The following is a 25,942-nucleotide window of genomic DNA, read 5'->3' as shown; positions in this document are numbered from 1 at the left end:
ACTGGGTTATTAATTATTAATTATGACTGTACTTTGACACTTTAATAAACGTATTTGAAGGTGTGTTGGTGTATGTCATATGAGTTATTATATTTAACAAAAATATTACTTGAAAAAAATAATAAACAAAAATTAAGGAAAAATAACTTTAGCATGCATTTTAAATGTCCAGAATAACTATATCTCTCGCATGAGATACAGCTAAGATCTTTATTGTAATATTTCGTTCAATCTGACTGAAACTACAGTCACCAGGTTTCATATTAGCGGCAGAAGAGTTTTATATGAAAAATACACATGTTTGAACTCAACTTTGTATACATAGAGAGAATAATACTTCTTTACTGAACCAATGAAACAAAGTAAGCTTTAGAAAAAAGCACATAGAAAAACATGTCTCAAAGTCATTTAGAGTTATTTACAGTTTTAGGGTTCGATCATTAGAAGCATGTTGAACTTTACAATGTTTTAACTCCTGAAGATAAGGAAAACAGTTTGTGTGATTTTACATGGAGGTTAAACTAAACCGCAGCACGTTTTTAAGGTAAATGAAGGAAAAAGAAAGAACAAAACAAAGAAAATAGTACTCCCTCAGTTCCCTGATGAGAAATTACAATCGTCATCAGTATCTTTCCAATTAAACGAGACAAAAATGATGTCACACACAACAACGACATCATAGAAAACCTGCTTTCTGTGAGATCACTGCATTCAACAGCTCTTCTTACATTCACACCCTTTTGGATTTTGAGGAAAATCAGCTACAAATCTTACAAAGCTCAGAATGGGACGTATATTTAAACGAGCAAAAAAAGCCATTTAATGCAAACTCTCGCACAGATGCCGATTGTACCATCAGATCATGAACACACACACACACACACACAGTGCAATTCAGTGCAAGGAACAGAGAACTCGGAGACACACTCAACGAAGGAGAACGACTGAGAGAAAGAAAGAACTAAAGTAAAACAAACAGCGCTGGTCAGTTATAATGTTTGTAAACACATTAGATTTCTCTCTTCTCATTGGCCAATTTGACGTTAGTTGTGAGCTGTGTGTCAATTTCAATTTGCATATACCGACCTAGTCAGGTTAGGTGCCATATTGAATTAAATAAATCTGTGAGGGACAGACTTACGTACTGTATAAAATTCTTAGATCGTAATTTTCACAACTTTCAAAAACTTGTTTATGGAGTTTTTTTCTTCAGAAAGTTTTGTTCTCGGAAATACCTTTCTTCCACTGGACAATCAGCTTTATATATTTTATTTATTTGTCAGAAATGAAAATTAAATACGGCACTACCCAGACTAATGTCTATGTGTCAGCTTTGACATCAGCAAAACATATTTCAAACTGGCACGTTATATTATGCTAATGAGAAGAAACTATGTGTTGGAATATAGCACAATTAATATCACGCACAGGTCTTAAAGACCATCTTTATTATTCATTTTTGTCAATTCTGGTTTGTAGAAGCTATTATATGGATTCAGAAGAGTTGTGATATTCTGAGACAAACTCACAATTGCAAGAAAAAAAAGCGTGAGATGAAAAGTTGCAATTGCTTTTTAAAAATGTTTTATCCCGTGGCGGAAACAAGCCTCCATACCAAAATATGTCCCTAAATCACAGAAAACCAATAATTAGTGCTATAAATAGTGTTTTACAACTGAACACTATTAACTATGCTCCATGGATTTTATGCTACACTTAATGTCCCTCACCTATCTGACCTGAACCTGTCCTTCTCTTAGTTTGAACTCTATCTTCACTTCACTGTTGGGTTGCAGTGACATTTTTAGCGGGAAAACGAATCCATTTCAGCGAGTTTGTACGGGAACGTTCCATCGTTACTATGGAACACTAATTTCCATGGTAACACGAGTGCTGGTTACTAAACAAGAAAGATGGCTGAAGAAGAAACAGGATGTGATGAAGGAGTACTTCCTGTGTTCGAGTGGTACTTCTGGATAAAGGAAATACAAAATGCCAGAAACCTTCAGTCTGTGACAAAGCATCACACACACACACACACACACACACACAGCAAATATTGTGCTTTCAGAAGTACCTTGAGTTCATGTTTGCTTAAATCCAGGACATCATACCTCATAAGAGACATGAACGTCTGATTCATAAAATCAAGGAGCATCCCAACGACACACACATATTCACACACACCGTGATGAAGTGTCCGTTGACTCCACAGCTGAAGGACGAGAGAGTTAAGACAGGTAGGTGAGCGTTTCCATGATCTCTGTTGGCGGAGTGTGGGCGGAGCCTTCAGAAACAGCCAATCAGCGAGGAGAGAATCCTGTTGCTACACTGCTGCCCACCACCTGCGTCATGTCCCAGACCTACACACAGACCAATCAGATCATCAGCAGGGAGAAGACTTCCTTCAGCACAATCACTACACATGTCAAATCATGAATTCATTTTGAGTTTATTAGCAAATCTGTTCTGCATATGTTTCATGCTAAAGGTAATATGAATATACTCTAACTGTGACACACTAGAAGTATTATTTGAGTATTATTCATAATCGATTATAGTATTTAATAATATTTTGAATGACCTTTTTAAATTTGCGGTTTTTCTTTAAATTTGAGTATCTTGATTATATTATTAAATATTATTTTTAAATAGGTCTAAATAGCTTTATTCATTTTTATTTCAGTTTTAGCACTTCAGCTTTCTAATGTTCATTTGATTTTTTTTTCTACTATTAATATTACACTCAAATGTCTTACTAGCGGTGTTATTTTAGTACTATTCATATAATATAGTATTTATTAATATTTTGAATTAGATTTTTTTATATTCAGTATACAATAAAATTTTAGTCTAACTTGCAGTAATTGCATCGTGCTTTTGTCATTTTGTTAAATACGTCTATATAGCTTAAAATTAATAAATATCTGAATTTTACTTTTAGTAATTTCAGTAAAGTTAAACTGAGTTTTTTTCCAGTTAGTTTATATTATATAATATTTAAATATTTATTAAAATACTTTTTAATTTGAGTTGAACTTTATGAAAATGAATGCACATTTTTACTTTTTTTTTGTTTTATTATAGTTATTTTCTTTTTTTCAATTTTTCATGCAATTTTATCAAACTTGTTCAATCAAATAATCAAGTCAAGGAGGAGAGATTATTTCTGTTTCATTGTACGAATTGTAGAATATGATCATGTTACACACAGTGTGATCTGTTCATAGTGTGATAAATGTAGTAAGTAATCCAAATAATCTATGCATCTGCAGAAATAACACAAATTGCATGATGATTATGCCAATTATAATCACTAAAATACAAGAACATAAGACCTTAATAACTCGATCACTCCCACAGGTGACCATCAGTCCTCGGCTCGGGTCCATGTCCATGTGAGCGATGTTGTGTTTCCCTTCATGAAACGTAGCCAGAGGAGTCCGACTGCAACATGCAAATAGAAAAGAATAAGAGGAATCATCTGATGTATTAAGACAGAACCAAACAGAAGAGGCCAAGGACTCACTCTTCCTCTTTGATTGTGTCGTAGCAGTCGTCACACATGCGCACCTGGAACTCAAAGCCCATGATGGGGTACGTGGAGCGCTTAGAGCTACACTTCCCACAGATCGCCTTACCACACTTCCTGCAGTGATGCTGAGGACAGGAAATGACATGGGCATCAGTACAGTCAGTACATCATGAGGAAACCGAGATGCTTCCTTAAAAGAATCCTAGATGTAAATGCAATTGTTTATTTATCAGATCAGATTTGGAGAAATGTAGCATTACTTCAGTGTCTCAGCAATGGATGCTCTGCAGTGAATGGGTGCCGTCAGAATGAAAGTCCAAACAGCTGATAAAAACATCACAATAATCCACCATTAATCCACACCACTTCAGTCCATCATTTATCTTGTTAAACCAAAAGATGTGTGTTTGTAAGAAACAAATCCATTGTTACAACATGCTGCAAACCTAAACAAAAACACGAGTCCTCTATTCAAAGTAATGCTTTCTCTAGTGAAAAAGTAATCTCGTCTGTATCAATACATAAATCAGAACTGTTTACAAGCAAAAAAAAAAAAGAGTTGGCCCTAAAGAAATATGTTGGTGGATTTTGATGTGAGAGACAACAGAGATGGACTTCCTCACTTGAGGAAGGAAGCGTTATTACGGACTCTTATTTTGGACAGAAGTGAAGGTTTAAGGTTAAAATGTCTTAATGCATTTGTTTCTTACAAACACGCAGTTTTTCACTTCACAAGATGTTAACTGATGGACTAGAGTGGTGTGTGGATTATTGTGATGTTTTTATCAGCTGTTTGGACTCATTCTGACGGCACCCATTCACTGCAGAGCATCCATCGGTGAGCAAGTGATGTAATGCTACATTTCGCCAAATCTGATGAAGAAACATAACTAATCTACATCTCTGAGTACATTTTCAGCAAATTTCCATTTTTAGGTGAGCTATTCCTTTAAAACGACTTAAAAGTGCAGATGCGTAACCGGCTAAAATAAGACCATCATCAAAATGTTTATGAAGACATGACGTCAGAGGGGGAGAATCCCAGTCAGATCTTTATATTTTTAACCGCACTGTTGCACTCAGTACCTGTCGGAGCCCCAAGGTCTTCGTGTCCCACATCTGCTTTATATTCCAAAAAAATGGCTGTTGGCATTTCTGACATGAATCACTGTCCAGCCACTGAGGAGCCTGAAAGAGTTACAGAGAGAGAGAGTGGAGATGAATGTGACTTTGATTACTGACGCAGAGGTTGCTATGAAGACGGCCAGAAAGTTCGTCACTGCTTCATGATTAGACAATTTGGCCATGGACTCATTCAATCATACGCTCTAATACTGGAGTGTGTGTGAGAGACAACTTCCTCTTGGGCCAGAAAGTCTATCGGAGCTTGCACTACATTAGTATTAAGGAAGAATTTCGTATTGTTTAGCACCTCTTCTCGTGTAGTCTCCATGTTCCACACGGTTATTCCTCCATCAGCAGAGCAGGACACCAGCTGATGGGTCGGAGGCAGATACCGCAGCGCCTGGACCTTCTCACTGAGACAGAAACAGAGAGAGAATGTTCTTAAGGCTTTTTAACAGTCTCTTATGCTCACTAATGCTGCATTTATTTGATCAGAAAATACAGTAATATTGTTAAATATTATTACGGTTTGAAATATGTTTTTTTTATTGTAATATATTGTAAAATATAATTTATTTCTGTGATGCACAGTTGTATTTTCAGCATCATTCCTTCAGTGTCACATGATCTTCAGAAATCATACTAATATGCTGATTTGCTGCTCAAGAAACATTTCTGATTATTATCAATGTTGTGCTGTAAAATATTTTTTGTGTAAAATGTGACATTTTATTTATTTTTTTTATTATTTTATGAATATAAGGTTCAAAAGAACATTCATTTGGAATCTTTTGTAACATTACAAATATCGTTTGATCAAATTAATGCATCTTGGCTGAATGAAAGTATTAATTATTAAATGATCCCAAACATTTGTGCACTCTGCAGTCTCTTTAACCTCAAATAATAGAATTATTCAAACTCAGATCAATCCTTCATGTTCAATTATTTACTTATTGGATACGCATCTATAAAATAATAAAGAAGATAAATGTGCAGTTAAACAGTCGTTATTGCAAAATGAACCCCATATGGGTTTTATATCAAAATCTCTTGCATCAAGAGATTTGCTTTTACGATAAGGACTGATTGAGTGTGTGTTATTGCTTACATTGCTACTTCAATTGTGTGGAAAGAGACATGTCAGAACAGTACATGCTCAACAGCCGGTGATGAAACAGAAGGTCATGAAAGTCATTCACTTTCAGAATTTATTTTAAAGAAAAGAAATGGAACTGAAAATAGAAAAATAGTTCTCTGTCTTGGGTTTCTATTCCATTTACAGCCTGGTAGCACAGCCTGTGTGTGTGTGTGTGTGTGTGTGTGTGTGTGTGTGTGTGTTCTCACTGGTGTCCCTGCAGTAGTAATGCGCGTCCCTGTCTGCCACCAATGTCCCACATGATCACACTGTGATCAGACGCTCCGGAGAACAGCCACTTCTGAACCGGATCCCAGTATAACACACCAACACTACCTAAAGACAGACAGACAGATGCCAAATTAGTTGCTTTTCTTTCATAAAACTGTGAAGAACATCACAAGAGACACTTAGATATATTCGTGTCAATGTTGAGTAAAAGCAAGCTCTAGTTTAGAGATAAAACTGTGAGCTAAATCTGACTATAAGGCATTAAGGTATTATAAACATTTGTATTTATGTACAAATAAAATTAACCTGACCTTTCGGGATGTCCTCAAAGTTATAAATCACTCAAATAAATTGCTCAGAAATAGAGTAAATAATGAGTTAAAGTTACATATACACACACGCATATGTATATATACATGCATAGCTTTACAGAAACTTAACTTTGATACTAGATTTTTTTTTTACTAAATAATAAAAAAGATTATGCCAGAACACTAACACAATTTCAGCTTTCCATTGAGGCTTTATATACAGTCCATAGAGTAACGTGAACAGTATGATAGCAGAGATAAATAGTAAAGGTGTATGCTGTCTTACCTTCATGTCCCTTTAGTGTAGTAATGACAGAACTGCTCTGTTCATCCAGTTTCAACAGAGTGATCTGACCTGAATGATCTCCCACAAAGGCATGCTGGGTATCTTTATCATATCTATGTGCCGTCAAGAAATAATAACAAAAACCTGAAGACAGTTTAGAACACTAAATTATTTGCCAGGCCTTTAAAATTCATAATGAATCTATTTACCGTATTTTCCAGACTATAAGTCGCACTTTTTTTTAATAGTTTGGCTGGTCCTGCGACTTATAGTCAGGTGCGACTTATTTATCAAAATTAATTTGACATGAACCAACCAAGAGAAATGAACCAATAGAAAATATTACCGTCCACAGCCACGAGAGGGTGCTCTATGTTGCTCCTGTAGTCTACACTGAAAACATAGAGCGCCCTCTCATGGCTGGAGACGGTGATGTTTTCTCTTGGTTCTTGGTTCTAAATAAATGCGACTTATAGTCCAGTGCAACTTATGTTTTTTTTCCTCATCATGACGCATTTTTGGACTGATGCGACTTATACTCAGGTGCGACTTATAGTCCGAAAAATACGGTAATCAGATTTTAGATTATTTTTAGAAAGATTATTGGTATCAAATGTTTGAAAGACATTTAGGAACTAGATATTCATGAGCTGAACTGTATATTCAGAGTTACACTATCTTTCAAACTTTTGAAAGAAATAGTACTTCTATACAGCAAAGACATTAGATTAATCAAAAATGACAATAAAGAGCATTTATAATGTTACTAACATACATACGTTCTTTGAACTTTGTAATCATCAAAGAATCCTTATCAAATAAATGCATCGTTACCACAAAAATACGAAGCAGCACAACTGTTTACGACAAAAATGTTTCTTGAACACCAAATCAGTATATCAGAATGATTTCTGAAGATCATGTGACACTGAAGACTGGAGGAATGATGCTGGAAATACAGCTGCGCATCACAGAAATAAAATACATTTTAAAATATATTCACATAGAAAGATTTCCACAGAAAGGTATTACACTATTGCACTGCTCCAAATAAACTTACATTACATTGTTACTTTTAAAGAATATAAAAAATAATTTGACTGGCATGTTACCTCCAACACTGCACAAAGCAACAGAATCATAATTAAAATGTAAAAATGCTTTCAAATGTTTCTCCGAGAGAGACTGACGTGAAGGATACTGTAAACAGGAAGCCCATGAGCCGAAGCTGTGGCGTCCCAGCATAGAGCCGCTCTGAGTGCTCATCCAGCTGACGCTTTTATCATGACCTGTGCTGATCACCCACTGACTCTCCAGAGAGAAGATGAGGTCCGACACACGGTTCTGATGAGCTGCACGCACACACACACACACGCACTGAAGATCAACGTTCAACAGTATATACTGCATATGTGACCATGGAAGACAAAACCAGTCTTAAGTGTCAATTTTTCAAAATTTAGATTTATACATCATCTGAAAGTTGAATAAATAAACTTTCCATTGATGTGTGGTTTATTAGGATCTGACGAAGAAAAAAAAAATCTGAAGGTGCAAAAAAATCTAAATATTGAGAAAATCGCCTTTGAAGTTGTCAAAATTAATTCTTAGCAATGCATATTACTAATCAAAAATAAAGTTTTGATATATTTAACGTAGGAAATGTACAAAACATCTTCATGGAACATGATCTTTACTTAATTTCCTAATGATTTTTGGCACAAAAGAAAAATGTATAATTTTGACACATACAATGTATTTTTGGCTATTGCTACAAATATACCCCAGCGACTAAAGATTGTTTTTGTGCCCCAGGGTTACAAATGCATTGCTAAGAATTCATTTGGACAACTTCAAAGACGATTTTCTCATTATTTAGATTTTTTTGCTCCCTCAGATTCCAGTTATGCAAACGGTTGTATCTCGGCCAAATATTGTCTGATCCTTACAAACCATACATCAATGAAAAGCTTAATTATTCAGAAATGGACCCTTATGATGGGTTTTGTGGTCCAGGGTCACAAATAAGCATGATAAACATTGTGTGCTACATTGTCACATGACCTCATTTGCACATGGGTAACTGTCATTAATTAAAACTATTTTAAAATATTTTTGTTAATTGAATTGAAGCTGATATAAAATATAAATATATATATATATATTTATTTATTTTTTTAATTAAACTAAACAGAAATTTGAAATGTAGCCTTGGCAACTAATTGAAAAATGTAAAGCACCAAAATAACTGAAATTAAAACTAAACTGAATTAAAACTGAAATATAAATAAATCAAAACTAAATAGCACTATAAAGATTATAACATTTAAAAAAAGTCAGTTAACATAGTTAACAATCAGAGAATTAATTAACATTATTTAACATAACTAACATTTATTTTAAATCAGGTCCAATACATAATTTTTGATTTTAATAATGTATTAGCAAATATTAAATTGAATATTAACTAAGATTAATACATTTAATTACATTAAGTATGAAGTATTTAGTTCATGTTAACTAATGCATACGTATTCCAAAGTTTTACTAAAAAACAGCACAAAACCCAAACAAAAATGGCCAAAAACTGAACAAAAATAGAAAATAATCCTAAAAATACAAGCTAATTGGAAATATTAATAAAAGTACTAAAATAGCAATGATTTGCATGCATGCTTAATTGTAAAAAGAAATACATTCAGCATTTGAATTAACTCTCAAATGTCTAAGACTTCCCATTGTGGGATACAGTATAGTACATGAGCATGCTGTGTTGTTCTGCACATCATTAAGATCCAGCACACAAACACACACTTCTGTGATCTGCTTCGTGTCCTCAGACAGAGATGTTTGTGGGACGATGTCATTATCTGGTGATGTCACGGTGTGTGCTAACAGGGCGACTAACAACATAACTGCATTATATCAGAAAGAAACAATACCAAATGCAGTTCAAAATGCAAACTAATTCATACACTAATTCATACAATATTTTACAGTTATTGGTCAGAATACAGTCTCTCTCACACACACACTTTCCTGGCATTGTCCTGTTCTCTCCAGACACACTTTCCAGAACTGCTCTGACTCATCCACTCGTTATCATCTTGTGTGTGAGTGTGTGTCCAGTGAGAGATCACACGGGACTCTGAGCCCCAGGGCATGCTGGGAAAGAACTAATTATCCTCAAGTGTTCGGGTGGGGCAAGAGTAAGTAGAGTGTGTCCGTGTGTGTGTGTGTTTCTCTCTCAAGGAAACAAACACACACACACCCAGGGGACAGAGAGCAAGCACATGTGTCTTACAAACACACTTCAGCTCTGCTGGAAGGGAAATCTAAAAGTGTGTTAGTACACTAACGGTTTTACCTGGGTATGTTTTGACATGGTTCATTTTGTTGAAGTCTTCTGAGATGAGGAACTCCTGAAAGACAGAAACAAAGAACATTACAGAAAAATGACACAATGGCTCAGTTTATCCCCTTACGCACGGCGTGTGGTCGTTTTGTGTTTGCGAAACACAAAACGACACAGAGTGATATTTTTTACACTGATCAGGTGCTAAAGACACAAAAAGGACAAAAAAAAGTACTATTTATGCACAATATTTCACCATCTATTGTGATTAAAGGTTTAGGGTCGGTATGATAAAACAAAACAAAAAAAAAAGAATACTTTTTTCATTAAGGATGCATTCAATTAATCAAAAGTGACAGTCAAGACATTCTCAATGTGAAAATATTACTTTTCTATTCATCAAAGAATCCTATAAAAATGTAAAGTATCACGGTTTCCACAAAAATATGATGCAGCACAACTGTTTTCAACACTGATAATAATTAAAAATGTTTCTTGAGCCGCAAATCAGCCTATTAGAATGATATCTGAAGATCATGTGACACTGAAGACTGATGCTGAAAATACAACTGCGCATCACAGAAATAAATTACATTTTACAATATATTACAATAAAAAAACATTCCTATTAAATTGTAATAATATTTCACAATATTAAATTTTTTTCTGTATTTATGATCTAAAAAATGGTGAGCAGAAAAGACTTCTGCATGAACATTCTGCTCAACATCATATTTTGGAATTCACAGATAAAAGCAATGGTTGGGAATCACATGAAGGCAAGTCAATTATGTGAAAATGTTCATGTTTGAGTGAACTATTTGATACATATATAACTGTATAAAGAGGATTTGGGAGCACTTTGGCCCTCAGGGGGGCGACACAGTGACACTCACCACAACAGCCCCATTGTCCTGGCCTATGAAGATCCGCCTGCTCTCATGGTGATATGACATACAGGAGCACGGAGCTGGACACAAACACAAAGACTTGAGCTACTGCATCACTGATCAATCTGAACGTACAGCAAAACAACATCTGTGTCTGACTAGTGCTGTTACTGTTAACTAAAAATAAAACTACTACTAAATGATTAACATCAAAATAATAAAAAATACAGACTTTTGTTTAAAGTTGAAAAACTAAATTATTAAAAAATATATATATTTTAAATTACATATATAAAATAAAATACTGAATGGATGAAATAAATATACCATAAAAATATCAAAACTTAATTTTTGATTAGTAATATGCATTGCTAAGAATTCATTTGGAAAACTTTAAAGGGGATTTTCTCAGTATTTAGATTTTTTTGCACCCTCAGATTCCAGATTTTCAAATATTTATATCTTGGTCAAATATTGTCTGAGCCTAATAGACCATTCATCAATGGAAAGCTTATTTATAAAATTTCAATTTCTGGACTGGTTTTGTGGTCTAGGATCACATATAAAATAAGAAATATTCGATGAAAAGCTTGAATAAAAAAAAAAAAAAAAAATTAAATTAAATGTTGCCCTCACAACTAACAGAAATAAATAAGTTGAAATTTAATTACTAAAACTAAAGCTGAAATAAAAATAAGTTAAAAAAGCAACTAATACTAATTAGTTATTACAACTAATAAAAAAGGCAAAAATTAATAAAATAAAAAAAACTTATAAATTATATCAATTACAGTTTCAGAGCTATTTTTTCCTAACACTCCTAATGTTCTCAATGTATCTCTCTCAAACACAGCTCCAGTTGGAATTTGACACGACAAGCTGCTCAAACAAAGAGAGCAACGGCATATTAAAGATTCACACAATAACTGAAAACACCAGGGAATATATGTGAGATAGGAAGAGGTGATAAGGTTGCTTTTGTAACACTGGGTGGTTAGAATGAATTATTTTTATTGTGGTTCATTTACTTGCAACTGGTGATGTTCACTATATCATTCCCGTCAAACCTGCTCTCGCTATATCTGAGATGAAAAATGATGTGATTTTCATTTTTTCAGGGAAATTATACTCACAGGACACAGTGTGGTAGATGCTGGGCCAGTACTGTCCACTGTCCCGCTTCAGCCAAACTCGAATCGTCCTGAAAGATATAATAATTTTAATATTATATACATAGAATTTTAAATTATACAACAAATTATAATAAAAAATACAAAATTAAATTACATTTATTAAATGTATGCATTTAGCAGACGCTTTTATCCAAAGCGACTTACAGTGCATTCAGGCTAAAAACAAATTAACCTAACGTGTTCCCTGGGAATCGAACCCACAACCTTGCGCTGCTAACACAATGCTCTACCACTTGAGCCACAGGAATACAAAAAATATTCAACTAATTTTCCATTAAAACAAAATAACCAAAATAACCCTCTGAAATGTTAAGGTCATGCACAAAGACACACATGTCCACAGAGCAGCTGAAATCTCAATTCCTTCAGTTTCAGTTCCTTCTAAAATCTCAAGCGTATCATGTTTTGCAGAGTTCGTGCATCTGCTCTCATGTGCCAAACATGTAGGTCATCAGCACACCACCACACATTCATCTCCACTAACACAGTTCTGTCTTGTCCAGAGCTGTTGAAAACACTTCATCAGTCAGCAGTCTCGCCAAAACTGCTCTTGAAAAGAAACTCTCTCTTTACCAAAATATCTGTTTGTCAAACTACACGAACTCTTGCTAATCTTTAAGCTGCACTTATTGGCCGTCTGAGCTCGATTCTCCTGTTTAGCATTTAAAAAGATGTTTAAATCCCATCTTGAATGGAAGTCATTCATTTGAAACATTGAGACGAATCGTTTGAAATGCATGGCGACATCAGACGTGATTTCAAGCTTTGCATGATGTGCAACCTGATGTGTTCATCCTGAGAGGAGGAACTTCAGCAACATCCCTGCTTCAACCAGACTTTAAAACAGGTCTCCCAGCTGATGAATAGCGAAAAACCCTCTTAAACCATGAAAAAGACCATTTAACCTCCTTAGACCCGCTTTAAGAAGCAGTTTTTCCACATAAAAACCATGTAGACAACAAAACATTGCTCCAAATATCATCAAGAAGACAATATTAATTATTGTAAACGAGAAAACAAGTCCAATTTACTAAGATAAACCAACTTTTAAGCCAACAGTTACTATCCTTTCTGTAATAAATTATAATTGGTCATTGGGATCTCCTTCAAATAGTGTCAGATTATTATTTTTGATGATAACTTAATATCCAGCTACCACAACAATAACTACAATATTCCCCTAGCCGTAATAACTAATATATAGTATTTTGGCCTGTAAACTGATATCACAGTCCAAAGTCTGAAACAAACCACCATAGATACTATTATAATTATTGTTAGTGTCAAATAAAAAAAAATGAACACAAGATCTCATTCAAACTTTGGAAAGTTGTAAGAATCAGTCTGATTTTGATTTGTGGTATTACAGTAAAACCATAGTTTTACTGTAATAATAATAATAACTGCATGTGGTTTTCTACTACACTACAGAAAACAATGATTAACACGGTAATTAATAATAATTAAATTCAATAGTTCAAATATGAAACCAAAACAACGTTTTAAGCAACAATAATAAGTGGGTCAAGTTCAAGTGCGTCCGTTCAAAACATTAAAAAACAAACAGAAGTACCCTGGTAATCTTTAGTACTACAGTAGCCTACTTATATTACTGTAATATAATATTATCGTGGTACAGCCATTGTACTTTTTTTTGAAAAAGAATAAACATGTCCCTTTAGAAATAAACAGCCGGATTAATGAATCAAGCGAGTGTTGAGAGAGGTTGATGTGTGTTGATGTAAGCCCCGGCGCGGCGCGGCTGTACCTGTCCTCGCTGACCGTGATAACTCCATCCTCCTTCGGGATCAGCACCGCCGCGTTCACGCCGTCGCTGTGGCCCTCGATCTTGTTGAGCAGAACGGGTCTGGAGCTCTGGGGCCTCGAGTGGATCTCCGCCGCCATGACTCCCAGTGTGTGCACGATTCCTCTCGAGTCAGCTGAGCTGAGCGCTCAGGAAGCTCAAGCACAACAGCGCGAGATACCGTAATGCTCCGAGAAAACGCGTACGTTAAAAAACAAACCAACATATGCACACTGGCCCGCGGTTTACTCCTGCAACCAAAACACGCGGTATCATTTTATTACTGTGTACAATAAATAATTAATTATATATTAATATTTTAATATATAATTTGCCTGTACTAATAATGTTTAAATATTCATATTAATATATCAACGTCTAATGCATATTTTATTAAAGGGGTCATATGACGTTGCTAACAAGAATATTATTTTATGTATTTGGTGTAATGCAATGTGTTTACGCGGTTCAAAAAAGTTTATTGTCCACATGCCCTGTGTTATTTTTTCTCCTCTGTGCCCAGCCTTTCTGAAACGCGTCGATGTTTACAAAGCTCATCGTTCTGAAAAAGCGCGGTGTGCTGTGATTGGCCAGCTATCCAGTGCGCTGTGATTGGCCGATTACGTCAAGCGAGCAAAATGTTACGCCCCTTACCAGATGTGGAATATCAGCTTCTAAAGCAATATTGATAAGTGATTACTACCTTATCAGTTCGATCCTGAATCTGAACCAGAAAATGACGATGACCAAGCTGATCAATTAACCTTGCCAGCGCGACTTGAGCAGAACTTAACAGATTGTTAAGGTTTTATTTTACAAATAACTATTATGTTTAACAATTAGCTAACTATGGTAATAATAATAATAATAATAAATAAATATATATAACTCACTTAAGCAGTGTCTATTTAGGACAGAACATCAGAGTCGTTCTCTTGTCCTGTGTTGTGCTTCAGATTACAGATAATCTAAGAATACGGTTTTGTTTTATTGATTTTAATGTAAAATAACATTAATCAAACGTAAAAAATGAAACTACCAAAGCAGCTAACTTGATTATATTTTATTAAATAAACAACAAATGTTTTGTTAAGAGTTCGAAAAGTGAACCAGTTTAAGCACCTTATTTAATAAAATAAGATTCGATGCAGGAAAATACATCATTATTGTGACAAATAAACTGACATTTTATTAAAGACAAAAAGTTCAACAAAAGTTATCTCAGCATTTAAGCTGCACATATTTTGTGAGAAAGATTGACTTTAGACAAATTACAAACCATGTATAAAATCTTATAAAGTCCTATTTATTCTTATAAAATAAAAGGAACTCAAGAATAAAAAGATAATAAAGTCAAAGTCAAAATGAGGGTAAAAAGACACTTGAGAAATAGACAGTCCAAGACAAAAGTTTAATATATTTATCAGTCTGTGTGTGGACAGCTGAACAAATCTCCTCGCTGGCTCAAGGTTTGTTGATCTGGCCAGCAAACAAAATAGTTCCTAAGAAGAGAACGAGAACAGGTTTGAGATGCATTTTAATATTACAGTTTCATAAACCAATAAAAAGTCTATAGACTGTGTGCACCTGTGGGTTTGTGTCTGATGAGAAACAGGAACGGTCTGTCCACAGTCACCCACGGAGGAGAAGATCGGGCGTGCAAGACTGCAGCTGAAATGAGAGAGAGAGAGTACAAGCACATTAGGATCATGAGCACAGATGAAGGGTCTTGCTGGACATCCAATGACTGAGGGTTACTAACAACTTCAAAACAGAGGAATCATGGGATATTGTAACATACTGGTGGCAGCAGAGGCTTTGGTTCCATCCTCATTGACCTCGATCTTGGATTTCTGAAGTGCTTTGGACACATAGACAGACTCTGAACCTGTTATACACACACACACACACACACACACACAAGTCTTTACTCACAGCATGTAGCTTTAGCACACAGAAGTATACAAAGTGGGCTTCATTCATACACTGACACATGTCATTTCATCAGACTGCCACACGAGGGAAACAGAACACACTTCAGACTGCCACAGCTATGGCCTACATTGCTTACAAAACATCTTCCTTCCTTCCTCTAGTTAATATGAATCTTCATTTATAGTGTATATTTTCTCTCTATACTCAGGTATGTCTTTATAAATGCCCCTCTCATTATTTTCTAACATTATTCCTAGGATAGTCATTCTTTCGTCAGTTTCAGATTTTCCTGGTTGATTCTCTCAACATTGTATGGAAGCTCATTCCCAGAACATAAAGAAAAAATAATAATACAAAATAATAATAATAATAATAATAATATTGTAAATCATAATATCAAAGAGTCACCACTATTATTTCCTACCAAGTCATAATTATGAGCTAAAATAAAAAAATACAAATGACATCAAAAGTCAGAATTATGAAATATTAAATTGTAATTATGAGATAAAAATCTAAATTACAATAACACAAGTCCTAGTTATGAGATTTAAAATGAACATAAGTCAATAATTGTCATAATTAAAATGTGTTATTAAGTCATAATTATGAGATAAACCCATACTTTTGACATAACGTCAAAATTATGACATACTAAATAAATTACGAGATAAATACAGTATGAAAGTTCTGATTTTGTCACAATTAAGTCATAATTATGAGATAAAACACAATTAGGTCGAAAAAAGCTGCAATTATGAAATACTAAATCATGAATATGATATTTACAGCATGCCAAGTCATACTTTATAAGATAGAAGTATAATTATTACAAGTCAAAATGAAGATAAAAAGTCATAATTATGAGAAATAAATAATTATGGCACAAGAAGTAAAAATTATGAGGTAAATCAATTATGATAAAGGTAGACTATGATACAAAGTCAAAATTACTATTATAATTAATTATACTAATGTATAATTTTTAAAAAGTCAAAATGATGACAAATAAAATTAAAATGATATTAAAATTATTCAAAAATGTCCTAAATACAACAGTCAAACTTGCCATAATTATGTAAAAAATAAATATTTCTTATAGATAATTATGACTTCATCTCTCATAATTATCAAACCATAGTTTTTTCTCTTATGGTGGCAGACATGGGCTTCCATAACAGAGAACTTCTGCTTTTCCTAAACTAATTCATCTTTAAGAATTTAGGAGATTCAAGGGATCTTTCACCAAAAAATAAACATTCTGTCATCATTTACTCATCCTGCTGTCATTCCAAACCCTATGACTTTTTATTCTGTTCTCTGTACAATGACATTTCATACTGAACATACCGGTCAAGCTCTAAAAAGAGCTTTTGTGATACTTTTTGGAGCCTGAAGGACAGTCTTTGTATGGATAAAATTCTCCTTTTGTGTTCCCTTGAATAGATAACAACATGTGGTTGAGTAAATTATGATAGATTTAATTTCTGGGAGTGGCGTTTCTTTATAGTTTAAAGTGAAATGGCGCAGTGATTCACTGCTCACTGCAATTCAGGTTAAAGTCTGTGGCTTAACAGCATGACTTATGGTAATACAGCACAGGCTTTGAGGAGAATTCTCTCTTTAGAGATCATCTGGAGTTGAGCGGAGCTGGGAATGTCTCTAGATGATGACCAGAGTACTAACATCTAACATAATCATTCGGACTCATTTTCACACTTAACTGAGAGACAAGATTCATTCACAGTCAACAGCCAATGATATCATTCAGTCAAACACAAACATATGCACATAAAATGAACTTATGAAGAAAATGCTGCGCATGACTGACAGCTGTCACTCACTCAGGTTTCTGAAATCAGCATTGGTCTTACTGAAGATGTCTTTGATTCCCATCGCTGTGAGAGGACCCTCCAGATCCACCTCTTCCTCTGCTGTGAATCTACTCCGAGAAGAGGAGGAGAAACCAGAGAAACTCATCCATATGAGACTCACTAGAGATCAGACCGGTGTGATATTGTTAACAAACTGCATTATTATTAACTGAAGCTAAAACTATAAAAAAATCCTAAAGCATCTTTTGTCAATTGACATACAGCTGAAATTAAATCAAACACAAATACTAAATTAAACGTCATAATGAGATTAACAAATCAAAATGACAACATACTGAGACATACAGAAATAGTTATAAGACTGTCTCAAAATTATGAAAAAAAAGTCGAATGATAATATTCAAAGTCAGAAAAGTTAATTATGACATTAAATCATAATTATGAGATACAAAGTCAAAATTATGACATAATTATGACCCAGTATAAGATTATCTCACAACTGACAGTCATAATTATGAGATACAAATGTCTTTGTGACAAAGTCAAAATTATGACAAACTGTCATAATTATAAGATTCTCATAAATAAAAAAACAGTTAAAATTGAGATACAAATGTGACTGACATAAAAAGTCAAAATTTTGATATACTGAGTCATAATTTGTTGATTATCTCATAATTATCACAGTCATATTTATGAGCCACCAAGTCATAATTACAAGATACAAATGTGACTAACAAAGTAACAATTATGACATACTATCATAATTATAAAATTATCTCATAATTATCACAAATAAAAGTCAAATTTATGAGATACCAAGTAATAATTATGAGATACAAATGTGACTGACATAGTCAAAATTATGACCTACTGAGTTATAATTATAAGATTATCTTAAATATAGATTATAAAAAATTCCCAAATGATTAAATCAGAACAATTATAATTATAACATACCAAATCATAATTATGAAATAAAAAGCCACAATTATGACAAACTGAGTCATAATAATGAGATACAAAAGTCTTTATTACATAGTCAAAATGATTAAATAATAATTCATAATTATGATAGAAAAAATAAAATGACATACTGTAGTATATCATAATTATGAGAAAAAAGTCACAATTATGACTTTGATCAAATTATAATTATACTCAAAATTACGACAAAATTATGAGATAAAAATCAATTATGGCCAAAATTTGATTAAAAAGTCATATTAATGACAAAATGTGATAATTGTTTACCTTACTAAGACTTAGCATCCTATAATTTTTTACATCATTTTGACATAATGGACTTAATATTCAAATAAATATATAGACATATTACTATTAGTCAGTTAGTATTATCCAATATTAATATTGACTAAATATTAATAAATATTATAATAATTAATACAATCTATATTAAATAATTATATACATTAATTCTAAAACAACACTGCAGCATCCAAAAGATGCGACAAAAAAAAGTGAATATTAAAAGATAACGCTAAGGACAGGAATCTCACTTTGGCATCTGGAGGCGCATCCTCCTCGGGACCAGCAGTTTGGTCCAGCTTTGGACGGTTGCTGTGGAGATGTGTGGCAGGATGGCTGACAGGGGCGTGGCCTCCTCTGACGGCAACACAATAAACATGCTCATGCTATTGCTGTGATATGGCAACTCAATCACTGTATACCTCAAACCTTCTGGAGTGCTTGCTTGACCTGCAGAGAGAACGAAAACAGAGTCAAATAGTACACTTGACTATTACTGTAAATATTGGTTTTATTATACTAAATTTCATCATGTATGAATGTTCCTCAAAAACCAATACCCGACACACACATGTGGATCATATCCCAGTCACCCCTGTGAACTTTAGAAATGCAGTCCTTTCGTTTGGTCTATAAAACACTTTATTCTGCTTGTGAAGTGTTTATATCAAAACTAGTAAAAGAGCACTTTATTGTGTTTTTTATTGATTAAATCCTTCTGGAGATGGATAGGCACTATTGGCGTTTGCATTAGAATTCAATTAATTCACATTTTACACAATTTTATTCCCATCTGCTGGGTTTTGAGGAATTGTAAAGTTAAAATACTCCAGCGTTCCCAGCGATTTAAAAAGTAGCCACGTTTTTATTGCATCGCCGTTTCTGGAAAACAGCTCCACATATATCCAGACAATGGCATGAATCACGTGTTTGGAAAATCTTGTATTACTCAACAGTTCCTAATGTGTGTGAGTGTAATATCTGATGCAACCTGTGAGAAAATCTCACCTATGCTAAAGACAGAGAGTTGGGACATCATGGGAACTTTGTATGTCTTTCCGTCTCCTGCAGTGAAGCTTCTGGGTTTGGTGTTCTGGGCTTGGAAGCGGGACTTCCAGAGGCCTTTGAAGTAAATGGAATTTACAGCCACCAACCGAGTCAAAGCCGGATCAAACATATCTGCCTTGACAAGACTGGGAATTTGGCCTGATAAAGAAGAAAAAAAAAAAAAAAAATTAATAATAATAAAAATAAATAAATAAATAAATAAATATATATATATATATGTGCAATATTAATATTATAAGTAATTGCCACTTCACATAAACAGAATGCTAGATAAGGCATATATATAATAAATAAATAAATAGTTGTATAATAAGCCATTTAAATAAGTCATTTTTAAATAAAATAGGTTAAAATAGGTTAAAATTAATTTTTCAGTAATTGACAAACTTCCAAGAAATGTAAGAAGTTATTCATTTGTTTTCTTATATAACTTCCATATTAAAAATATCAAATATTTTATGAATAAACAAATTACATTTTTATACTGAAACAAAACGTTGTTTTAGTTATAAACCTCTAATTTTTATAAATTAAATAAAGTTTATTTTTGCTTATGATAATGTGGGAAATGATTTTAAGATTAACAATTAAGTTAATAATTAATTCATAAATAAATCAATATAAAACAGACAAATAGCTTTTTTACTGAAAAACTTCTACTTCCTATTATTACGAAACAGTTTTTCTTACAACATTTTAAGATTAATAATTAAAAGTTAATAAAGTGATTAAACAAATAAAAACATAAATAAAATTTCTATATTTTAGACAAATGTTGTTTTTGTTAATACATTTTTTAGTTATTGATAAACATGCTATAAATTGAAGACAATAGTTTTTCTTCTTATAATAATTTAGAATTTTTTAAAGATTAATAATTCCAAAAATGTGAGTAAGATAACAAATATTTCTTCACTACAAAAATGTATTATCTTTTCAACAGATTTGTGTTTCTAATGCTTTAAAAATAATGGTAACCCAGTTTGTAGACTATTCATGGAAAGTGCCTATAACATTATTATACTATTGATATATATATTCTACAAGTTACATATTTACCACAAAAAAATAAATTAATTAAAGCTCTCAGGGCTAAGAGCTTATTTAGGGATAAATATGACATTTCATGAGATATAGTATTGTAAAAATCCTTTTTAAAGAATGCAGGTTAGAGGTAAGGGTATCAGATGCGGGGGTCAGCTGTACCTTTGGTGCTGTTCTTCACCCATTCGTTGATGGTTTCTGCAGCCTTCTCCGGGTCACTGTAGTCAATGGTTTGACTCTCACACATGAAGTTCTCCCTGTTGGCTGTCAGGAAGTCTTCCTTCATGCTGAAGCCCTCGTTGGGGAACAGCGCATTGGCAATCGTCACAATATCAGCATTGGATTTAGTCGTCAAGGACTTATGCAACTTCCGCAACATCTTATATGGACCTGAGAGCAGAATCAACACACAAACATCAGTCTGTAGATGTCCTTTACAGACTTGAGATTCCTATTTTTGGAGCATTTCAATGCACAAGTACTGCAAACGAAACCAGAGCAAACACACACCTGTCTTCTTGTATTTGAGCCCTGTGAGTAGCTGGTGGCGAGTGTCCCCTTGGGCCCCGGGGAGCAGCATGCCCAGGACAGAGGCCACGCCGTGAGGAGACAGAACCACATTCTCCTGCAATTTGTCCTGAACCACACGGAAAAACACCTGCAGGCCGAGATCTGAGCCTCGCTCTCCGTAAGACGAGGACGGAGACACCGAAGCGCTCAGAGAACAAACTGCCACCAGCACACACAGCTGCAACGCCACAAACATCGTGAGCGACACACAGGCAGCTCACCTGAAGAACAGAGAAAAATAATGCTCACAACAACTAATGTGATTCTTTTATTAATACGTTTCACTATTTTCATGCATTTCATTGCTTATGGATTGCTTATGGATTACAAATAGGATTACAAACAAAAGTTGTGTGCTGCTTCAACAACTAAAAGTATAATAAAATCAAAATGTTATATTTACTCGCTGATACATACATACTATTGTTGACAATTCAGCCGAGCATGTTCTTCCAAAGAACAAAATTGTTCCTTTTTTTAATAAAAAATATATTAAAAAAAAAAAATCAAACCCCATGCTTCACCTCATTCAGAAATATGTGTCTAGATAGATATTTGTAACTTTTTTTTTTGTATAAAAATTTATATATACAAAATATAGAGATTTGTTTCATTTATAATATCATGCATTTAAATGTTTTTATAATTTATAATATTTAAGAAATACATGTATGTAGATTTCATTTTTATTTGAATTAATTTTGTAATTTATAAAACAAACAAAAAATACTAATTTCTTCATATTTTTATTATCAAAATACTACATTCATATACTGTACTGTAGTGTTTATAAATAAAATATCTTCATGCAAACAGCTACTCAATTGGTTACTTTGTTGACTTTAAAGGGTGTCATATTTAAAAGAAAAAAAATATATAAGGCCTATAAAATGCTCACTTCAAATGACAATCAACACATTGATTTTAAGCTTAAAGTCCTTTCTGACCAAAAGAAATCCTTCAATGGGGATCATAGTAAAATGTCTCAAGATATTCCAGGGTCACTTCAAACCGGTCCAGACGTCTGACCCGCGGCTCATTCTAACATGAAAACTTACAACATTTACACAAAGCACAACACAAATACCTTCTTCTTTCTGAGAGCTCGGATTTTCTCGGAGATCTCGATCTAATCAGTATTCTCCAAAGCACAGCGATTTTCCAGGACACAGACTGCTTCTATTTTTTTCAGACTGCTTCTACAGTCCTCAGGTCTCCTGGATCTGTGCACACACACTCACACACTCCTGAGCTATTCTGTTTCCCGTCACACAGCCCTGCGGCTCAGGAATTTATTTGATTAAGGATAGTGTGTATGTGTGTGTGTGTGTGTGTCTACTTAACCTATTTTGGGGACAAATTTGTACCCAGATGTACAAAAATCTTATGAAATCTACCAAAACCTTTTCTTAGAATTGCAATTCTAGCAAAAAAAAAAAAAAGTTTAATTTGCAAGATATAAATTCATAATTCTGTTTTTTTTCCATTCCAATTTTTAATAAAATAAAATTCTCAGAATTCTGAGTTTACATCTAGTTATAAAAAAAAGGAAATTTTAACTTAATTCTTATTGTAACTTTTTAATTTATTCCAATATTTTTTATTTATTTTTTATTTTTGTTCTCACAATTCAGACTTTTTTTCTCAGATTTTTTAGTTTGTATTTCATAATTTAGACTTTTCTCAGAACTGCAAGGGGGACAAAAGTCAGAATTGTTAGATATAAACTCTATTACTCTAAAAGTATTTATTTTTTCTTATTCCATGGTTGAAATGGACTTGGGTTGTAGCAGCTAATGCAGTGTCCACATTTTGATATCCAAGTAAACGTGTGTGTGTGTGTGTGTGTGTGTGTGTGTGTGTGTGTGTGTGTGTGTGTGAATGCACAGTCAGTATTGCAGAAAATATCTCCAGTGATTATTTAATGGTGCAATTAAGAAAGTAACAGAAAATGTGACTGCTTAGAATTCTTTAAAATTACACCATGATATCCCATCATTCTACTGACATATTGTGCCAACGGACTGTTGTGATCGATCACTCACAAGTGCATTTCACAGCTATGAGTGTTTAGCATAACTATCATTCCTGTCAAATATTATGACCAATTACGGCACATTAAAACATATTAAATCACACAATCCTTCCAAAACCTTCGAAACATAACTGATTTAATCTGATGTTTTTCTTGAAACAGTTACAAAAGAATGGTTTACTAACATTCTCATTAAGATATGAAAACGTTATTTCTGAATGTTCTCTGACCAATCAAAACACCCATTTAAAAAAAAAAAAAAAGTTTTAAAAACTTTATTTTGTTTGTTAGGTTGGTTATGTAAACGTTCCATTTGATCATTTTCAAACATTATGGGAATGTTCCTTTAAAATGTTCTCTAAACATTCCAAACAAGTAGTAACATTTAAAAAACAACAGCTAAAATATCTCGTTCCACAAACAATTTATAATTAATGTTTTTTCTAATGTTTTAGGAATATTATTAAGACACAAAAATGAGTTTGAACAAACACTCAACATTAACGTTAAAGGGGTCATCAGATGCACAAGTTGATATGACTCTTTAGAATCTTAATGAAAAGTCAATAACATACTTTGGTTAGAATTTTTGAAGCTCTGTTTTCAGCACGCTGTTCAAGTCCATGTTGGTTTAAATGCTAATGAGCTCTGCTGACCCCGCCCCTCTCTTCCGTGGGGTGATGAGCAAACTGTAAACTTTAGCCACATAGCTTGCTAACTAGCATATATTAGGAAAGAAGATTTGCAAAGATTAATAAAAAAAACCCTTGTATTCACTTCTTCAGTATGGAGCTGGATCATGAATGATTCGTGAAAATAAACGCATTTAGGCGAATTGGCGCATTTCCTTAAAAAACGAAAGTAACATTAATCCTCTGCATCTTCAGCGGCTCAGATGTCAGGAGTAAATGACGACTGCTATGTTCATTATTACATCCAAGAACAAAACATCTCAATCTCTTAGGAGTCATTCTTGTATTCCCCTGCATCGGAGTCAACACAATGACGGACAGCTCTCAGCTCACTTAGGGCGGTTCTGAAGTAAGACGGACTTGTCAATCAGCTATCGTGGGAGGGGCCTGTGCAGAACTATGTGATTCTAAAGAAAGGGGCTTTTAAAATAGGGAATAGGGATTTAAAAAAAAAAACACTTGGTGGATTTTTATCATTATGGGGCGGATGTGTACACACACGTCCAACACACATTTATATTCAAACAACAACAGAAGTAAATGTTGTATCCAATGAACTCTTTAAAATATAACTTTGAGCGAACCTTGCCCGAACGTTAGCCAAAGTTCTGAGAAAGTTCACTGTTAAACAGGTGCCAGTTGCATAAACGCTTAGACTAGTCTTAATAGTCAGTTATCTCTTTTTTTTTTCTTTTTACGACTAGTCATAACTTTGTACAGTCAGTTACATACAAAGTAGATAGTTCTAACTTGAATACAAAAAGTAAGACTGATTACCACTTTTTCAACTCCTAGCTGGTCAAACTAGTTCTTAAGACATAGGCTAGTCTTAACATTGAGGTTAAGTTTATCCAACTGTCCACTGCAGGTCTATTTTGATGCTAGTCTTATGACAGTTGAACTTATCTGATCTGATCTAATACTGTGGTCTAACTACAGTTAAACAGCGTTTTCTGTGAATTGCTTGAGCAAAGCGTTGTCTTCCGATGACTGCAGTGAACTTTTTATAGCAGCTTCAGCAACTGTGTTTAATTATAGGCTCTGAACACAAATAGGGACGGGGGTCTAGAACTGAAAGCAACAACTCAGAAACAAGTCAACCTCCGCATCCCTCACATGTTAGTATTAGTATCCATAGATCAATAATAACATCTAGGAATTACAACAGCAGTAGCAGATGTTTGATTTAAGTGTAAACCATCATTGACAGTCTATGAGTATGCTCCACTGACCTGAACAAGCAGCTGTAATTCTTCTGATACGCAGGTAGAAACGCGTGTCTTCCGCGAGCGTCCGTGTTCCTCCTCACGCCACCGTGCCTCCGTCTATTTTTTTCTGTCCTGAGCGCCGGACTCCGCCTTCTATTAAATATACGAAAGACGCTATAAATATTAATTAAGACAGTCTGACGTCATTTGGTTGACGTCCAACCACGCAATACTAACGGCCGCCGAACGTTCCATTACGCAATTAATATTCATGAGCCAAGCCATAGCTGTAGAATAGAAATCGGGGAAGGGGCGCAAAAACAAATAAATAAATAAATACATTAAGCTAAAATTTGATTAAACTCTACTTCATGAAAAACAGGAAATGACACACAGGCGGAAGAACATAATGATTAGT

General features: G+C 33.8%; 2 protein-coding genes across 2 annotated transcripts; both read right to left on the bottom strand.

Moving 5' to 3' along the window:
* Window positions 1–1,588: 1,588 nt before the first annotated feature.
* LOC132107709 (WD repeat and FYVE domain-containing protein 1-like) lies at window positions 1,589–14,021 on the bottom strand. Its single transcript, XM_059513863.1, has 12 exons — window positions 13,833–14,021; window positions 12,005–12,072; window positions 10,878–10,951; window positions 9,994–10,048; window positions 7,828–7,978; window positions 6,627–6,739; window positions 6,008–6,134; window positions 4,968–5,073; window positions 4,622–4,723; window positions 3,530–3,660; window positions 3,339–3,447; window positions 1,589–2,363 (listed from the first exon to the last, which is right to left on the bottom strand). Exons 1-12 carry the CDS (start codon window positions 13,967–13,969, stop codon window positions 2,304–2,306), a joined length of 1,233 nt encoding a protein of 410 aa, XP_059369846.1. The 5' UTR covers window positions 13,970–14,021; the 3' UTR covers window positions 1,589–2,303.
* Window positions 14,022–14,916: 895 nt separating this feature from the next.
* LOC132107708 (glia-derived nexin-like) lies at window positions 14,917–25,692 on the bottom strand. The gene is made up of 9 exons (XM_059513862.1): window positions 25,549–25,692; window positions 21,530–21,810; window positions 21,182–21,409; window positions 19,916–20,113; window positions 19,159–19,357; window positions 17,648–17,745; window positions 15,670–15,756; window positions 15,456–15,539; window positions 14,917–15,370 (listed from the first exon to the last, which is right to left on the bottom strand). Exons 2-9 carry the CDS (start codon window positions 21,783–21,785, stop codon window positions 15,333–15,335), a joined length of 1,188 nt encoding a protein of 395 aa, XP_059369845.1. The 5' UTR covers window positions 21,786–21,810; window positions 25,549–25,692; the 3' UTR covers window positions 14,917–15,332.
* Window positions 25,693–25,942: the final 250 nt, after the last annotated feature.

Source organism: Carassius carassius, chromosome 28 (assembly GCF_963082965.1).
Source record: "Carassius carassius chromosome 28, fCarCar2.1, whole genome shotgun sequence".
NCBI classification, from domain to species: Eukaryota; Metazoa; Chordata; class Actinopteri; order Cypriniformes; family Cyprinidae; genus Carassius; species Carassius carassius.
Note: the sequence above shows the minus strand (reverse complement) of the source record. Positions and strands in the feature narration are given on the sequence as shown.

Bases quoted from the DNA above. Each gene is read 5' to 3' on its own strand.
- LOC132107708 (XM_059513862.1), bottom strand. From the start codon at position 21,785: ATGTTTGTGGCGTTGCAGCTGTGTGTGCTGGTGGCAGTTTGTTCTCTG. The intron at 21,410-21,529 runs GTGTGTGTTTGC...TTCTGCTCTCAG, and splicing joins GCTCAAATACAAGAAGACAG to GTCCATATAAGATGTTGCGG. The intron at 17,746-19,158 runs GTGAGATTCCTG...TTCTCGGAGTAG, and splicing joins ATGCGCCTCCAGATGCCAAA to ATTCACAGCAGAGGAAGAGG.
- LOC132107709 (XM_059513863.1), bottom strand. From the start codon at position 13,969: ATGGCGGCGGAGATCCACTCGAGGCCCCAGAGCTCCAGACCCGTTCTG. The intron at 12,073-13,832 runs GTACAGCCGCGC...TATATCTTTCAG, and splicing joins ATCACGGTCAGCGAGGACAG to GACGATTCGAGTTTGGCTGA. The intron at 7,979-9,993 runs GTAAAACCGTTA...GTGTGCGTGCAG, and splicing joins CCATGTCAAAACATACCCAG to CTCATCAGAACCGTGTGTCG.